A 17,941-nucleotide genomic window follows, 5' to 3' on the forward strand; every position below is an offset into this window, starting at 1 on the left:
TCAACTCTACTTTGGCCAATAAGAATGTGCGTGATTTTTCACACATGACAATGATTTTCAGGGGAAAAAAATGAAACAAAAAACTAATAGGTCACAAAAGAGAGAAAGTGAGAGAGAGAGGCCATCTACTCAATTACCTTGGTCATTAGGCATTTTATCAGAGGAGTCCGCTGACAGGCCAAGCACAGGGGAAGAGGAAACAAGAGCAAGGATCACCAGCTTTGAAGATGGACAGACAGAAGTTTTAAAGGAAAAAATAAAATTCCCACAAACTTCCAAATATATTGACAATAGAAAAGAAATTTAGGTTTCTGCATCGCCACAGACTCAATACCCAACTCAGTTTTATTGGCCTAAGCTTGCCTGGCTATTTTATATTCATTTTCTTGAGCTTTACATAAAAGGCAGTCACAATAATATGCAATATAACTCAATGGAAACCAAAAGAATCACATCTGATTTTTCTGATAAAAACTAAGAGATCTCAGCAGTTCTATTGCCTGGATACATAGAACCAAAGTTCCCTTCTATGCAGACTGGGGGAGCGCCAATTTGTCAGCCAGTGAGTAGGAGAGGAACCTTTGGAAGCTTTTATTGTGAGGCTGGCAAGTTCATGACCAGCATTTTCCACATTACCCACAGTCTCTATATGCTGTAGCCCCACTCTTTAGATAACATGGGAAAACCCTCAGAGCTCAGGGAGCTTTACCTTTAGGTGTTCTGAACTGGACAGCTTCAGACATGGGTCCCATGCCCTTTGAGTTCCGGGCCTGGATTTTGAAGTAGTACGGTGTATCAAGTGTTAACTCTTGAATTTGGTGAGTCAGTCTGTTACCCACAACAGGTTCAATAACCCAGTCATGTATCTCTGCATTCACATCTGTACTGTAATAGATGATGTAACCTGTCCAAAGCAATTAGTAGGAAACGAAATCTCATTTCTGCTTTTCTTTTTGCAATCAGAAAGTCAATAAATGCCTGTCATATAATAACTAAATAAAACATAAGGATACAGATTTAAGATAATGTAGTTCTGAGACTTAACAATAGTATGACATGCTCAATTACCTCCAACCAAAGTCATCTCCTAGGAGAAAAATGCTTGGTAGATTGAAACCTCCGACAAAGTTCTAAGAGAGGGTGAGGCCACAAAGACATGTTACTAGATATTTCCACCAGGGGGCACTCAATTCCCACAGATGAGGCAGGAAAGCCTCATAAGCATAAGCCTACCTGATCCATACTGCAAAAACGTGATGCATTGTTTAAGGTTTTAAAAGACAAATTAAGATGTAATCTGAGTCAAGTTATATTTGTTTCTTTTATAGAAGATGCAAAATAGGAACCTAAAAAAAATAAGATATAAAGACTAGGGTTTATGGAAAAGGACATCTTATTCAAAGTTACAGGAACACATGGGCAAGGGGAGGTGGCACACCCCTTTAACCCCGACACTCAGGAGGCAGAGGCAGGTGGATCTTTGAGTTTGAGTCTGAGTCCACAGTGAGTTCCAGGACATCCAGGGATATAAATAGAAAACTTGTCTCAGAAAAACAAATCAAAACAAATAGATAAAAACCAAGGTTACAGGAACAAAATGCTAAGAACACTCTGAGTCCTTAGGCCACCTTCTTCATATTTCAGAGGGTAAATGAGCTCTTCAGCACACTCCTAATGAGGCAGAGGCTCCAGACAGCAGCCAGTATCCTCTCTATTACAGGAAGTTCCTCTCTGAAGGCCAAGAGGGAAATTCATAGGCCTAGGGTAATTAAGCTTCTAACTCTAATAGTAAGAGCACAGAAACCTGAAGACGCAGGCCTTGGGCTGTTGGTGTTGGTTTAAGAGCCTAATGGGCTTTGGTGGGGCTTTAAAGTAGAAGAGCACAGTCTATATGGACTAGGCAATTCCCTAGAACTAGACACACAAATTCAAAGCACTCACCTGGGGAGTGAACAGCTTTATGAAAACCATATCCATCAAGCTGCAGTAGAACACAGGCTGTCTAGCATATTCCATCCCCACCAGGTATTGTTAAGTAGCACCACTGGCTGGCCACTCAGTTCCATGCTAACGTGGGCAGACTGTATGCCCTTGCTTAAGTTTCAAGGATAAACACGACTCATTGCTTTCCACACAATGACCAAGCCAGCCTCACTCCCACTCCCACTTCTACTGACTGCATAGTACTTGCCTGGAACAGCGCATAGGCTAAGGATGCTCACCTGTAATCTTGCCATTGGCTTCAGAGGGAGGCTGCCAGTTCACTATTATGGTTCTAGGTTTCCCTTCTTTACTCACAACTGTCACATCCTTAGGTGGAGAAGTAGGAACTACAAAACAACAAATACTATTCACTCAGTATAATCCATTTTTCCATTTCTTTTCATTGATAAGGCACAGTAAATGTATAGGGCAATGACACCTCCCCACACTTTAATAATGCAAATCTATGTGTAACAACCATGTCTAATAAAAAGAAGACTATACAACTATGAGGACAGAGAACGGACTTGTGGGCTGGCAGTCAGAGATATACGCTCGGGAGAGCCAAATGCCACTGGTTCCAAGTACACACTACCGTCTGGCACTGTGCAGTCAGCATATTCTTAAGGCTATGACAACCTAGAGGGGCAGGTGCCACTGTTCCTGGTTGGGAGGTCAGGACACCAAAACTGAGAGCAGTTACATAACAGGTCCCAGACTGTGTCCTTCCACTCAATTTGGCAGGACATTTTAAAGTGTTGAATAGTTTTCTCTCTTGCTTAGAGTTGGCTCTTCAAGTCAAATATGCCTTTTAAAAGCTCAATTCTTTTAACAAGAAGTTTACAACTTGGTATTTTTCATTTTAAGCTTACAGTGAAAGCACACCACAACTGCTGATGTTACTGATGTAATAAAAGCTGGTCACACAGCACAGAAGCCAACAAAAGGAAATGACCTTTCTATGTTATAGCTGAAAACTTCTAATGTAATATACAAGCAGAAAATGCTCAAATAAAGTATTCCTTCAAATTAACAACTTCCTAAAACACTAGAGTTTTAATATAAGTTGGAAAAGCCTAGAGAAACAAACAGCCTAGAGAAAATAAAAAATTTTCTTATTAGTCAATAAGCTGAAAGTATATTGTTAAAGTAGAAGAGCTGAGTGTGGTGGCATACGCCTTTCATCCCAGCACTCCGGAGGCAGGTGGGAGTTGGATGTCATCTTCATTTATATGGTGAGTTTGAGGCCAGCTAGGGCTACACAGTTAAGACCCTGTCTCAAAACAAAGCCAAAACCAAACCAAACCAAAACCAAAAAACCAACCAACCAAAATCCCAAGCAAGCAAGCAAACAAAATAAACAGAAAAGAAAGCAAATTAATAATTATTTATTCTTTTATACCTATATTCCTATCATCCCAATCTAAACCCCTCCCCTGTAGAAATTCTAAGCAACTGTGCAGAAGGGCAAGACTAGTCTGTACAGAAGGTGGAAGTTTAGTTTTCCATCATGCACAGAAACAGGCCAGAATACACTCAGATTCCCAAGGTCACTCACATCCTTACCCTAGGAGAGCCCAAGGGAAGTGAAAGAAAGGGCTTAAAAGCCAGCAAAAAGTGAACAATCTCAAGGGAGGCAACCTGTTCTTTCCTTAATCTACTTAGTTATCTTCCTCAGGTGTACTTACACACACCAAAGGCTAGTTCGGTGAAGGATCTACAGAGCTGCTTTCCAAGAAAGCCTTGGGCTCAGTAAAGTGTTCAGACTGGGCAAGCACAGCTGGGCAACTGCTTGGTCAAGGGCAGGTCACTTCATTTTTTTTCAATTTCAATTTACCAGTAAGCAGGATTAATGACAATAATCTCTTGTATCTACCCACATGCTTGTCCATCTGTTCCTCATTTACCTTATAATAACTTTCTAAAGAAGAAAAGGGGGTGACTATCACCCCACCCAAGATGGAAGAAACTGAGGTTCAGAGAGATTAGATGACATGCTCATGGACACAATGGCAGCTGGTTTACCTGAGAATGAATTAAAGTCTCATAATTTCTAAAACCTGCACAGTTTACTAATGTTCTGCAAAATGACCCCCCAAATCTACAATAGTTGACAAACACAATTCCAGTACAGAATTCTGCTGGGTTCTGTAGCGATGTCAACATGTGTGCTACCCTTGTACAGTAAAAGCAGGTGGTAAGATGTCCCATGGCTGAGAATACAGTAAACAGCATGAATGTCCATAGGCTTTGCATAGTTTACAAAGGGAATCAATCCCACGTGCCACGGCTTTGCATTGTACATACCTAACTCAAAGGTGGCCCCATGAGCCGTCATGCTCCACGTGCTTGACCGTCTACCTTTGGTCACCATCACGGAGAACTCATACAGTGTATTTGGCTTTAAACCAGTAACCAAATAGCTTAGAGTTGTTGCATTTGCATTCTGGAAAAGTATGAGTCAAGAAATTTAAAACAAGGAAATACCACTGATCAGCTTTTTTCACCCAAAGCAAACGCTCAGTACCTTGTACTTGGTGTTTGCTGGGATGTTGGTCTTCCAGCGGACTGTGTAGTAGCGGGAGTCTGTGATCTTCTGGTGCTTGGGCAGCGAGTTGTCCGCCCATGTGATCCTTATGGTGTCATGACTCAGAATGGAAGCCTGAACTCCCACTGGTGGCATCATGGGAGTGGGATCTGGCACTGGAGTGTATGGAGCATTAATAACAAATAAATCAACTTCAGAAGTGTCTGGGTAAAAAGTAATTAAGAAAGGGAAGTGGCATTTTAACATAAACAAAAATAAAAGGGAATGTAGGGGAATATAATGGAATGAAAGATGAGAAATGGAAAAAAGAAAGAAAATCCAGAGTTAATAGAGAGCCCTCATTTATTCAGAAGAATACGTCTACTATGTGTGTGTGTGTGTGTGTGTGTGTGTGTGTGTGTGTGTGTGTGTGGTTTTTTTTTTTTTTAAGGAAAAACTGTAGGAAAATGTTAAGCAAATTAGTACCTAACTACACTGTCAACCATACTCTACAGACACTGATGGTTGAGGGATCATGTTAACATATGCATGCTTGAATTTTTTCACTTACTTGAAAATGTTACCTACTGTTAGAAAGAGCAGTGTTAAGAAAACAAAAACTGCTCTTAAAATCCAGAGTATAATTTCTGAACAAGCAAAATAAAGCTTATGGTCTATTTGACATTTTAGTAAATATGGCTGCATTTTGGGACATGAGTCATTACTGCCCATCACTGGATGAGTGATTTGTCTCTCAAAGCTCAACGTCTGTGGTTAAGCCAATTCAGACTTGTTGATATCTTCAGTGTAGAGGCAGTGGAGAAATGGCTCTCAGCTGAGTAAACCAAAGGCTCCTGTGCCTTAAGAGAAGGTAAACTGACACCATGTTGCACTGCCTGCTGTCCTTTCTCTAGGAGTCAGACAGAGTCAGGCAGTGAACAAGCCCCCGTCAGTTAAGAAAAAGGCCATGATTATCATGGATCCAAGGGGTGCCGCACTGACAAGCGTCACAATGCTTGTTTGACGAAGGGAAGAACACATTCATAAGCTGTGCTCTATGCAGCAAACAGATTCTTTATTGCAAAACAGAGGACAGAATGACTTAGAAATACTCACTGAGGACCACAGCTGGAGTTCAGTACAGTAGGACCTCTGGGGTTTTCTAACTCTAAGCTGGGTTCTCTAAATACACATACTCATTTATTTTTAAAAATCGGGCTTTAAATGTTGTTTCTCCACAGTTACAGTAACTGGTTTTATAACTAAAAATCTAAATTGACAGTCCTTGCTTATGAGTAACTGCTACAGTAATGTAACATTATTCATGTGTATATTTCTTGCACAATGAATACTGAGAATAACAGAGGGGCAGCCTCCAGGGCTTTGTTCTCAGACTGCCAGAATGCATAAGAATTAGTTACAGACAATGAACTTTCAGATGCAGAAGTAATTATCATTCTTTAAGGAACATCTTATATGTACCAACTCTTGGGTAAAAGAACTAACATTACATGACTTAAAGCATTTTTTTGTATATTCATTATATTTCTGCATTCTTAAACCACATAAAAAAAATAATTGTTTTTCTATTGTAGTCTAATTTAAGAAAGTAAAGGTCACTTTTTGCATATTTTTTCTGGAATACCAAAACTATTTCTAACAGAACTTGCAAGCTGTAGGTACACAGGGCAGAACTATCAAACACAGAGTAACAACATTGGTACAAAGTAGAAGCTTTAAAATAAGGGACAAAAATTACCTTTTAATAAGAACACTGCCAACTTTGTACAGATAAGTTACTTAAAGCATCCTAAAGACAGCTTACAAAATTGACTCAAAGTTGTGGTCAACAGATAGAGAAATGCTTTTCTAAAAAGAAATTCTTTTGTATTCAGGACTCTTTAAAAAATGATGTCTGGGTATTTCATATGCAATGTATGTAGATATACAATATAAATGCCTGATACTCAGAGGGGACAGAGAAGGGAGTCAAATTCCTGAAACTAGAGTTGTGGATGGTTGTGAGGCACCGTGAGGGTGCTGGGAACGGAACCCAGGTCCTCTGGAAGAACAAGTGCTCTTTACCACTGAGCCATCTCAACAGTTCTAGGACTGTTAAAGAGTTCACAACTCTATTATACTGACTCCAGTAAATTTTCCCATTCAGATCTAAGTCACAAGTTTTATAGCAGTACAGAAAATTTACATTATATTTATATTATTTTGGAGATATTTAAATATAAAGAAAAGTGACAACTGGTCTCTTATAATAAATATAACTTGTTAAATTGGTAGTGCCCTTGATGTTATCCCTTTATGTAAATATGAACTTTACAAAGGGCGCACACAAAAAAATACCTTCCTAAGCAACTCAGATATCTGACCATAAACAAATGTTTACTTCACCAAACATATATACACTTAGTGCTATGATGTACAACCTATAAAATCCTCTAGATCTGTAAAGAATCTCATTTTTTGATTCATCATAGTTATAACATATATGAAATATGAAAAATTCCTATCAATTCTCGCAAAACTATGCATTCTCAATTTTAACATATTTAAAAAAGTATATATCTGCATAGAATGGCTTACCCGGTAGACTTAATAGTTTAAATAAGCAAAACAGGAACCAACAACTCTGTACCTAGAAAGCTAGCCTATCACTCATTCCAAGTCTGCACTCCAAGTTAAGTTGCCATGTATTTTTCTTTCATGAACACCCATCAGGGAGACTTCTGGGTCATAATCTACATAAGCAGTAGGGAAAGTGCAGATGCCAAGACAGACAGGACACCCTACCTGTGTGAGGTCTGGTCACAGCACTCTCATACAGGGGGATGCCTTCACCAACGTTGTTGAATGCTTTCAGGGTAATCACATAATGAGAGCTTGGATCTGAGAGAAAGAAGTCAAAACATTTTTTAATGCTCTTTACAGATTTAAAAAACACAAGAGTGTCTATCTAATTGCAGAAAAATTCAAGGAAAGTTTGTTTATTTATTTATTTATAATAGGATTGCTTATTTAGGGATATGAAGAGATGTAGAGATAGAAGCACAAATAATAATAATAATAATAATAATAATAATAATAATAATAATAATAATAATAATAATAATGGTTCCATCAGTGTCTTGGGTGTAGTCTTCAGAGTGGATGTGGACTCTTCCTCCTCTCCTGGAGTCTACTAATGTTTAAGATGCTCACTGTATGACGTAAGGCTTTAGGGTACCAGAAGCCTTCAGGTGCAACATTCCGGGACCCTCCTCATCCAGAGCAGGCAATTTCTTGGTTAGGTAAGACATGACCCAGGATTTGATAGCCTAATGTAATTCTGCAAGGAGACTAGGAACAATAGAAGGGCAGTGGCTCTCAACCTGTGGGTCTCAACCCCCCCCCCCAAAGTCATGTATCAGAAGATATTTAACATTATAATTCATAACAGGAGCAAAACTACCATTATGAAGTATCAGGGAAAATCATTTTATGGTTGGGTCAGCACATGAGGAACTGTATTAATGGGTCACAGCATGAAGAAGGCTGAGAACCACTGCTCTAGAGGGTCCTCCAAAATGTTCTTCTTAAATTCAGAAAGAGGGAATAGCATTCACCTTTACTGAGGGAAGGAGACTCTGATCATATGTCTGATCCAGACAATGTTTAGTATGTGTAACTCCAAAGTTCAGTTCCATTAAATTCTGTGGCTGTTCAAGTTTTCCAAGGTGGTCACACCTCATGTGGCTTAGGTTACTTAAAAACCTCAAAATAGATGTTTTTCTTAGTGGTCCACCTATTCTCTACATAATAAAGGGCAATATATCAAGGCATCTGGTATTCCCATGTCAAACTGCAACAACAGATGGAATCAACACAACTTGCCACTTGACTGGCAAGGGAAAAAAATGACTGGGCAACAGAGTGATGTCATTGACTGAGCCTGGGGACAGTCAGAGCCTCATAATACACAATTTTGAGGTTTATTCTAGGCACATTCTTCAGTCTCTGTACTGCTTCTTTTCACTTGTCTCCTTGGCTTGATTAGCTTGTAAAGGCTGTTACCTGCAAATATATCCTTTCAACATAGACATTCCTTTTGAGCACCAACATTTACCTCCAACTGTTTGGCATTTGCTCTAGAATGTCTCAAATCTTTCCTCTTATTCTGTTCTCCCTACTTTAGACCCCACCACAGTCCTGCCACCCTTAATGCTCAGGACAGGAACACGAGAGTCATTAAGACCTCCGTTCCTGTTGATTCTGTGATTCACTGCTTCCTTCTTGTTCTCAGTGCTGCCTCTCCACTGGCTCCCTCCATTCTCTATTCTGAGGGCACTTTCTACCCTCCCTCTACATGGGTACACCTATCCATCCAGAAGGGTCCATCCTATACTGGTAACCTCTCTAGTTACATCACTATACCACCCATTCCTCTTTAGCACTGTAAACTCATCATCCTCATCATTTAGGGTTATTGAGACAGGGTTTCATGTAGCCCTGGTGGGCTCTGAACTTGTTATGTAGTTAGGCTAGCCTTGAACTCTTTATCTTTCTGCCTCTGCTTCTTGACTGCTAGGATTACATTTGTGTGTCACCATGACCAGGTCTCAGATATTTTTAGATTGTACTGTTTCTGATAGTGGTGTAATGTCTGTTTCTTTGCTTTCTCTCTATACAGTGTCTGAAACATTGTAGGTGTTCATTAATCTGTTAACTGATCAAAAAGGGGGTGGGGGTCGGGAAAAGAAATACCAACTTTAGTTTAAATTTTGAGCTGGATGGAATTTGGGCTACATCCAGATGTAGATGTCCAGTGGCAGATGTTGTATGAACATGAAGTTCAGGAGAGAGCTTAAGTTTGATGAATAAATGAATTCCTAAATGAACTTCCTCATCTCTGGCCTGCTTCTTCCAGTTAATGTTTTATCAATCTTATATTAAGTTAGGTTAATAAACACATTTTACTTTATGCCAGACAAATTTTGTTTTTGCTATTTCTCAATACACACTTCTTTTCTAACAGTCTACTGCTTACTCTTTTTAGCATACTCTATGTTTTTTCTTACCACTTTGCACCAAACACTATTCTGGTTAAATCTTTCAAGCCCAGCTAAATTTCTATGTGCCTTGCTCAGCTTTCCTTTCTCTGAACATACTTCATTTAACTTATTTCATTGTTTTTTGTGTTCTGCTTTGGTTCTCCCCTAGACTGAAAGTTCCAGGAGGTCCAGGACTAAGTCCTGACTGAAATGCAAAGGACTTTTATTTCAGAAGTCTCATAAGAGAAACAGTAGGACGCTGGTCATCACAGGGACAGTTTTATCCACTGAAAAGCTTTGGTTTTGCTATCCAACAATTGCTTGTAAGACTACTCATGTGGAGAAGCCTCCTGGGTTCAGCTGATTTCTCTTTGGAAGGAAAACCAGAAAGTATATTTTGTTTTTGACATTACATTTATAAACTATTGCTTATTTTCTTCCATAAAAGATCTGGTAACTCAATTGTGAAGCATTTAAAGCTGTTCTTGGGAAAGAGCAATGGTTTGAATAAAAAAATTCATTAGCAGAGATTATGAATTAAGAGACAATTCTTTCAGAGAAATATTAACAATAAAAATTCAATTTGGAAAGGTAGTTATAGCTACCGAAATCAATTCACCACTACCACCATCATCATTATTATCATTACTATTATATTAATTTTAAATATTACACTTATATGTGTGCATGTGCATATGTGAATGGTCATGCACATCTATAGCACATGTATGATGTCAGAGGACAACTTGCAAAGTTGGCTGTCTCCTTCCATCATGTGGTTCCTAGGAAGACTGTCAGGCTTGGTGGCAAGAACCTTTTACTCCCTGAGTCATTGTGCTGGCTAGTCTTGTGTCAACTTGTTCCACAAACTAGAGGTATCTGAAAGGAAGAAACCTTTCAGATGAGAAAATGCTTCCATAAGATCCAGCTGTAAGGCGTTTTCTTAATTTAGTTATTGATAGAGAAGCCCAGCCCATGTGGGTGGCTCTAACCCTGGGCTGGCGGTCCTGGGTTCTAGAAAAAAGCAGGCTGAGCAAGCCATGGGAAGCAGGGCAGTAAGCAGCACTCCTCCATGGCATCTGCATCAGCTCTTGCCTTCAGCATACTGTCCTGACTTCCTTCAGAGGTGAAAGCAGTGTGAAAGTGTAAACTGGATACACCCTTTCCTCCTCAACTTGCTTTTGGTAATGGTGTTTTATCGCCATTACCGTAAGAAATGAGTGGTTCTGATTTTTTGCTGTTAAAATTAACTATGAGATATAATTAGCATAAAATAAATGTATTTAAATGGATACTAAGTTTTGATAAATGTATATACCTATGTAATTAACACCTAAATACAGAAGTTAAGATATTTCCAAGTAGCTATGCTCTTAACTCAATTTGTAATATTCAGGATGCAACCACTGATCATAAATGTCACTGTATTTAAGTTTTTCTTTTTTAATATTGCAAAAAACACAGTAACACAGTATATATTATCTTGTGTTTAGCTTTTAGTGCAGCACATTTCTCAGACTCATTTCTGCTGCTGTGTGTACTGATAGTTGATAGACTTTTATAATATTTCCCCCTTGAGGCTAGTATAAGTATTTTTTCCAAGCCTTTAATTGGGTGTTTTCATTTCTCTTGGTTAAGTATCTATGAGTGGGATTGCTAAATTGTACAGCTAACTTTATAAGAAATCTCTATTTTACGAAGCAGTTGTACTGCCAAATTTTTAACAGCATACGTAAGAATTCTAGAGGATGTAAGTGGTATTTTGTTGAAGTTTTACACTTGCAATTCTTTGACAGCTAAAAGTGCTGAGCATCTTTTAACACGCTTGTTTTCCACCCATGTATCTTCTTTACCTACCACCATATTTACTGTGCACTCACAGGCCTTCTTTTGCATCGTGTCTATCCAAATCTTTTATCCATTTCGACTGGGTTTTCTTTTTACTAGTTGTAAGAACTTTTATATATTCTAGACTCAAACGCTATCAGAAATTTGGATAGCTGTTACTTTCTTTATATCTGTGGTTTGCCTTTTCATTTTTATTAATATCTTTTCAAAAGTAGCAGTTTAAGTTTTTGATTCCGGATTGAGTGGAGAGATGGATGAGAAGTTAAGAGCACTGGCTACTCTTCTAGAGGACGCAGGTTAGACTCTCAACACTGCATGACAGTTAACAACTACCTCTAACTCCTATCCCAGGGCCCTTTTGTGACCAATGGACACTGCACATAGGTGGGGAACAGATATACATGAGCCAAAACACCCATACACATAAACTATATTAATTTTTTTGATGAAATGGGCTTTGTCAATTAAAAAATTCAAAGCATACATATGTACTTACGTGTGTATGTATGTGCACAGAGTTCAGAGGATAGCTTACAGGAGTTAATTGTCCCTTGCCTGTGGGTCCTGAGGGATTGAACTCAGTTTGTCAGCAAATACTTTACCCACTGAGCCATTTCACTGACCCCACTTTGTCAATTTTATGGTAAATGGTTGTTTGTGGTATCTTGTTCTTTGGGTGTTCTTGTCCATCTCAAGGTTACAAATAATTTTTCTATGTTTCCTTCTAGAAGTTTTATAGTTCACCTTTTGTATTTAGGTTTTATTTTGTTTTTGATATGGTATAGGATAAGAAACAGGGTTCCTTCCTAACTCCTTCCATATAGACATTAATTATTCCCATACCCTTCGTTAGAAAGATATCCTTTCTATATTGAATCACTTCATTATTTTTGTTAAAAATCAACTGACCATATTAAGTACTGATCTACTTCTGGACTTTGAATCATTTCATTTTAATGTACAACCTCTACCTTTAACCCAATACCACACAGTTTCCATTATTTTAACTTAGTAAGTTTTCACCAAGTAAAGTAGCATGTATTTTCCAACTTTTTTCCTTTTCAAAAATAGCTATTTTATTCTTTGCTTTTAAAAATAAGATTCAGCCAGGCAGTGGTGGTGCACACCTTTAATCCCAGCACTCGGGAAGCAGAGGCAGGCAGATCTCTGTGAGTTCGAGGCCAGCCTGGTCTACAAAGCGAGTTCAGGACAGCCAAGGCTACACAGAGAAACCCTGTCTCAAAAAACAAAAACAAACAAACAAACAAACTTCAGAATCAGTTTTTCAACTTGTGAATAAAAGAGCCTTCCTTAAGAGTCACCAGTGACAACCTACTATATATATGCTAAAGCTAAATTAGGTGAGTTTGATGGAAACAAGATAGTTGCAAAACTGAAAGTATCTCCTTAATCAAACATATTAATCACAAAAGAAAGTGACAATAAGCATTGGATATCATTCTGTGTGTATAATATGAGGTACTGACAAAATCTCAACACTACGCCATTCCCCTCCAAAGTATGTAAGCCCAGATAGAATGCAGAAAGGCTAGACAAACTTGAGGGATGTAAATAGCCTATGTATGTAGTTTAAAATGTTATTCATCAAGGTCAGGGAAAAAACAAATCAAAACACAGAACTGGTTCTCAATCAAAGGCTAATGAGACACGATAACCAACTCAACACGGATCCTGAGCCAGAAAATAGCATTTTTCATTTGTCATAAAAAAATATGTCAGTGAAGAAAGTGTCAGATGAAAATTCTGTCTCAATTTTAATGTCTTTATTTCAATAAGTAGGCTCTTTAGAACAATTTTAGTAGAATGTCATGTCAATGATTAGTGAGAGTTATCTTGTCTGCAACTGACTTTTGTATGTTTCAGGAAAAATACAGGAAATGTAGAAAAATGTTAATCCTGCACAATCTGGGTGAAGACTCTAAGAAGAATATAGAAAAAGTCTATATTCCACAAGTGCTACAATTTTTCTGTAAAAGTAAAATTATAATGTAATAACATTTAAAAAGAAAGAATCACATGCATGGTTATCTTCTCTACCCAAGTTTACATACCCAAGTTTTCAATGGTGTAATAACGTTGTTTATAGTCCACTTTGATGGTCTGGGCATGAGGGCTGCCAATGCCATAGCCGATGGCATAACCTCGAACCACAATGTTCTGGTTCTCTGGAGGAGTCCAACTTACTACGATGCTAGTGACAAGTGGACGGACATGGAGAGAGCTCGGCACTTCAGGAACTCGAGTTTCTGAGAAGAAAAGCAGAAAGGAAAATGAAATGTACTTCCTGTAGGATGTTTCCTTATACTGGGGAGTGATGTTTATCTGTCAAAATATTTTTCTCCCTACTTTGGGCTAAGAATTCAAAGAGAACTTATACTGCAGTGAAATATGGCCCATGGTTTAGTTTTTTCTAAGAAGGAAATAAAACCAAACAGCTGCCCGTTCCATTCCCTAAACTCTATAAGTATAAGGAGAAAGGTACATCATCATCAAATTAGAAACCTGTTGTCAACAGGTTGATCAAATATCATATTACAACAATGGTACCAACTATTTATTTCCCTAAATCATCAATGATCCATAAAAAGTGACACCAAAGCCACAATTGATTCATTTGTTAGATGACTAACAGGTTTTAAAGGGGGGCAGTTTAACACATCTTTCACGTATATTACTTAAGACATAATTTGCTACCTTAGTTGAACCTCAGAATAGGAATGCAGGTCTTTGGTCTCCCCAAATCTGGCACTGGCACTGTTAAAGAAACCTACACATAACCATCTGGAGTTACTTATTGAACAAACAGGTCAGAAAAAAACCACAAGGTCTCCAGGACTCAGGAAAAAAAGAGCACAAATGAAATATAAGCACAATGGATGTGGCTCAGCTTTACATTTCAGATTATCTATTTACTTATTGGCCTGGGTTAAAAAAAAACCCTCAACTTCAAATGTCTGTAATTTTTATTGTTCTGAGCCTGCTTATTTTGACACTTCTTTACAATGCCTGGAAAACAACTCCTTCAGGAGCTCTGTTACTCCACAGGAAGCTCAGCAGTACCATATATCTATGTCCACAGACTTACACAGAGCCTGGGAACTTTCCAATTGGACTCACTGGCCATAAAACATGCATCTATCATGAGCCATTCCTGCGCACTGTTTAACCTTACCATCCAGGTCACTTTCAAAAGTTTCAGCAGACAGCCAGTCAGTGGCTGGGCCTGTACCATTGACTGTGAGAGCAGCTACTCGGAAGTTATATTCTGTGCCCCGATCAAGACCTGAGAATCAAACAGGAGATAAGCTGAAGCAAGAGCTTTAGAAGACAACAAGTTAGCAGTCTTCCATAAACGGAAACCTCTCACCCGACCAACTTCAGTCTCAGCTTAATAAAGTATAAGTTCATGAAGAACACGCAAAATACAATACGGGGTATTGTCCATGCCACCTAGGAGAGAACAGCAGTGATTAACCCACCCAGGAAGCTAGAGTTTTTTAAGAACATAAAGGCATCTTTGGGATTATTTAGTACAATCTCTTCAATTTTGTTAAAAGGGAAGCCATGACCAAAGATAATGAAAAAGCTGTTACAAAGGAACAGAACCAGTTGGTTTCAGAAGACACCAAAACCCAGAAAAGAATGTGAAGACGTAACTCCTATCAGGCTGCCTCTGTTCTTTGAGACCTGCTATAACCACAGCAGAAATAATTTAAACATCAAATATGGCCTAGAAATCTATTTTTCAATAACCAGTTGTCCACATGTATTTATAGTAAGTAAAAGAAGAAAACTCAAACTTTTCTATTATGCAACTCTTTATTTACTACCAGCTTTAATAAAGTGTGTGATTTACCAATGCAAAAGCAACAAAGACTCACATATAAAAGTCCACCACAAACCAGGACAATAATTAATATAACCAGTCATGCATCCATTCACACATACATCTTTAGAGTGCTTAGATACAAGATACTGAACATTACTGCTATGAATATTATCCTACCTCTCCATATCCAAATAATTGGGATCTTTGGATAGCAGCATGGTACAGAAACCCCAATAAACACAGATATTAAGAATGTAAGTAACTAGGTTGGGATGCAAGGCATGCTGTAGCTAAGGTAACCAACCAATCCTGGCATACAGTACGAAGAGATAGAAGGCTCTGCCCTGTATATGACTTCCTAAATCTGTCTGCCTACAAAAAGCAAGGGCAGAAAGAGGAACAAATGCTGGGCCCATGTCAAACTACCTTCCCATTAAAAAAGTCTTACTTTTACTATCTTATATGTGTGTATGTCTGCCTTTATGCATGTGCACTACATGTGTGCCAGGTGCCCTAAGAGGCCAAGAGAGAGTGCTGAATTCCCTGAGACTGGAGTTAGACTGTTGTGGACCACCATGTGGGAGCTGAGAATCTAACCGAGGTCCTCTAAAAGAACAGCCAGTGCTCTTACTCACTGAGTCTTCTCTCCAGGCCCATTATCCATTACCATCTTGTCAGAAAGTACTAGAGAATACTTTACACGTGTTTGTAATTGCAATGGGCAAAACCTTAGAATAAAAACAAACACGGCTCGATAAAGATCGGAAAGAATCCAATTATTCAGTTATCATTCTGTGCCCTCTAGAAGGGTAAGAATATATGAAAGAACAGGAAAAAGAAAGGTAAGTATAAAAAGGCTGAGTTCCTCTCCCCTCTAAATAACTGACAGTGTTAAAAGCAAAGCTAAGGCACACAGCAGACAGAAAGATAGGGCAACGTGTGTTAAGTGCTACAACAACCATTTGTCCATATAGATTAACCGAGTAATTCGATGCCTGACACAAACTCTCAGTAGTTCATCCTGCACATTCATTAGCAAGCTTCATGTTCATGCTCAAGACTCCACAAATGTGTTTTTGTTTACATATATCCAATGTTAGTTCACGCAGGTTAAAGCTTTTCACTTTGTGGATACTGGTGACATGCTTAAAGAAACTAGCTATCCTTTAGTCTACAGATGTTTTGGACAATGCTTAATTCAGCTGCTCCTTAGCTGTGGTCCGAGCATAACCAACCCTGCTTTCGCCTATGCTAGTCAGCAGCGACGAGACTCTATGTTCAGCTATACCTGCCTTACAGAGGCAGCTTCCGGAGATTCTCCTGTGAAGGAGTCCTGTCCTTGCTTAGCCAACTTTATTTCTTACAGTTGTAGAAGAGAACTCCTAGTGATCTACAGAATGATCCTTTACTAGATATGCATTTGGATCCAGTTTATAAGATACACCTCTTTTTCTATTGTATATAAAAGGAAAAACTATACAAAAGAGCTATTTCTGATAGAATTTTCTAAAACTTTACACTGTCCATACCACCAAATATAATTATAATACTGAAGCTATTCAAATATTCTGCAGGTCACATGAGTTTGGCATGTTATAAGTTTTGTTACCAATTCAGTCTTACATTTTTGGATTACAAAGTAAGTGTTATATACTCAGAAAACGTGGGAACAATAAAAAGGAAATAAAAATCAAACACAATTCAACCTCTCAGAGATGGAGAAATCTACAAGAGTATTTTTCTATTAATTTGTATCAAGTTAAAAACTTGATAGAACCATTTGTAATTTGTTTATATAAAACAGCTGCTTAGAGCAGTTTTAGACTAGGATAATAATACAATCTGAAGAAGAACTGCCTTCCAGCCACTGACTGTATGCAAAGCAGCTTACCTTCAATCAGCTGAGACAGCTGTGTCCCAGTTACCAAGGTCTCAGTGACATCACTTTTTCGGGAGGCCTTTCGGTAACGAATCTTGTATCCGGTAATCTGGCCATTCTGTGTGGCTGACGAAGGGGGCTGCCAGTGTATCACTATACTCTGTGAAAAGGCAGTACAAAGAAAAGACTGAACACATCAAAAGGTTGGTCCTAATTATACATACTATTAAACAAAATTTCACTGTAGAAAGAGAAGAATAAGCATATAGAGCACAAGGTACTTGAATCTTCACCAAGTTACTTATTTAATAATAGTCAAAATATCTCTAACTTCCTGGGCGTGGTTGTTACGACCCTTCCAGTGGAGTCTGCTTGACAAATACTACACAGGCCTGAGGCTACGCCCCCCCCCCCCAAAAAAGAGAGAGTATCCTAGACTGGGGCTGATGTTTCTGTGAGGAGAAATTAAATCACAGCTCTTTTCTCTCATTGTACTGAAATCTATTCTTTCTTCTTAACTCTACTTCACTCCCAAAATCAGGACTTTTCAGGCATGAACGTTGCTGTGAGACGACCCTAACTTGGGGCTGCAGCCAGGGACCGTCCAGGTCCAGAGGAATTCTACTTCACTTCCACTTACTAAAAGAAACATGACTAAGAAGTAATCATTAGTTAATTAGTTATATTATGGCTTACAAAGAAATAGAGTATTTAAAAATTCCAGATAATGGTGCTCAGATATCAGAAAAAGGAAATTAAAAAAACAAAAAACAAACAAACAAAAAAACCTTGTCTTGGCACACAGGTGCAAG

At 38.5% G+C, this 17,941-nt stretch overlaps 1 protein-coding gene across 12 annotated transcripts in view; it reads right to left on the bottom strand.

Annotated features, from left to right (window-relative positions):
* The window catches only part of NEO1 (neogenin 1), a 156,179-nt gene that overhangs the window by 27,837 nt on the left and 110,401 nt on the right, over nt 1-17,941 (bottom strand). For 5 of the 12 annotated variants that reach the window (XM_084782358.1, XM_084782356.1, XM_084782361.1 and 2 more), the window contains 9 exons: nt 17,142-17,289; nt 14,594-14,704; nt 13,473-13,667; nt 7,316-7,411; nt 4,511-4,734; nt 4,291-4,429; nt 2,223-2,330; nt 710-904; nt 138-170 (listed from right to left, as the gene is read on the bottom strand). In XM_084782358.1, coding sequence (XP_084638484.1) covers nt 138-170; nt 710-904; nt 2,223-2,330; nt 4,291-4,429; nt 4,511-4,734; nt 7,316-7,411; nt 13,473-13,667; nt 14,594-14,704; nt 17,142-17,289 — 1,249 coding nt within the window. The remainder of the gene's footprint in view (nt 1-137; nt 171-709; nt 905-2,222; nt 2,331-4,290; nt 4,430-4,510; nt 4,735-7,315; nt 7,412-13,472; nt 13,668-14,593; nt 14,705-17,141; nt 17,290-17,941) is intronic. The other 7 variants (XM_084782364.1, XM_084782357.1, XM_084782362.1 and 4 more) reach the window with 3 other exon arrangements.

Source organism: Acomys minous (assembly GCF_964271855.1).
Source record: "Acomys minous genome assembly, chromosome: 5".
Taxonomy (NCBI): Eukaryota; Metazoa; Chordata; class Mammalia; order Rodentia; family Muridae; genus Acomys; species Acomys minous.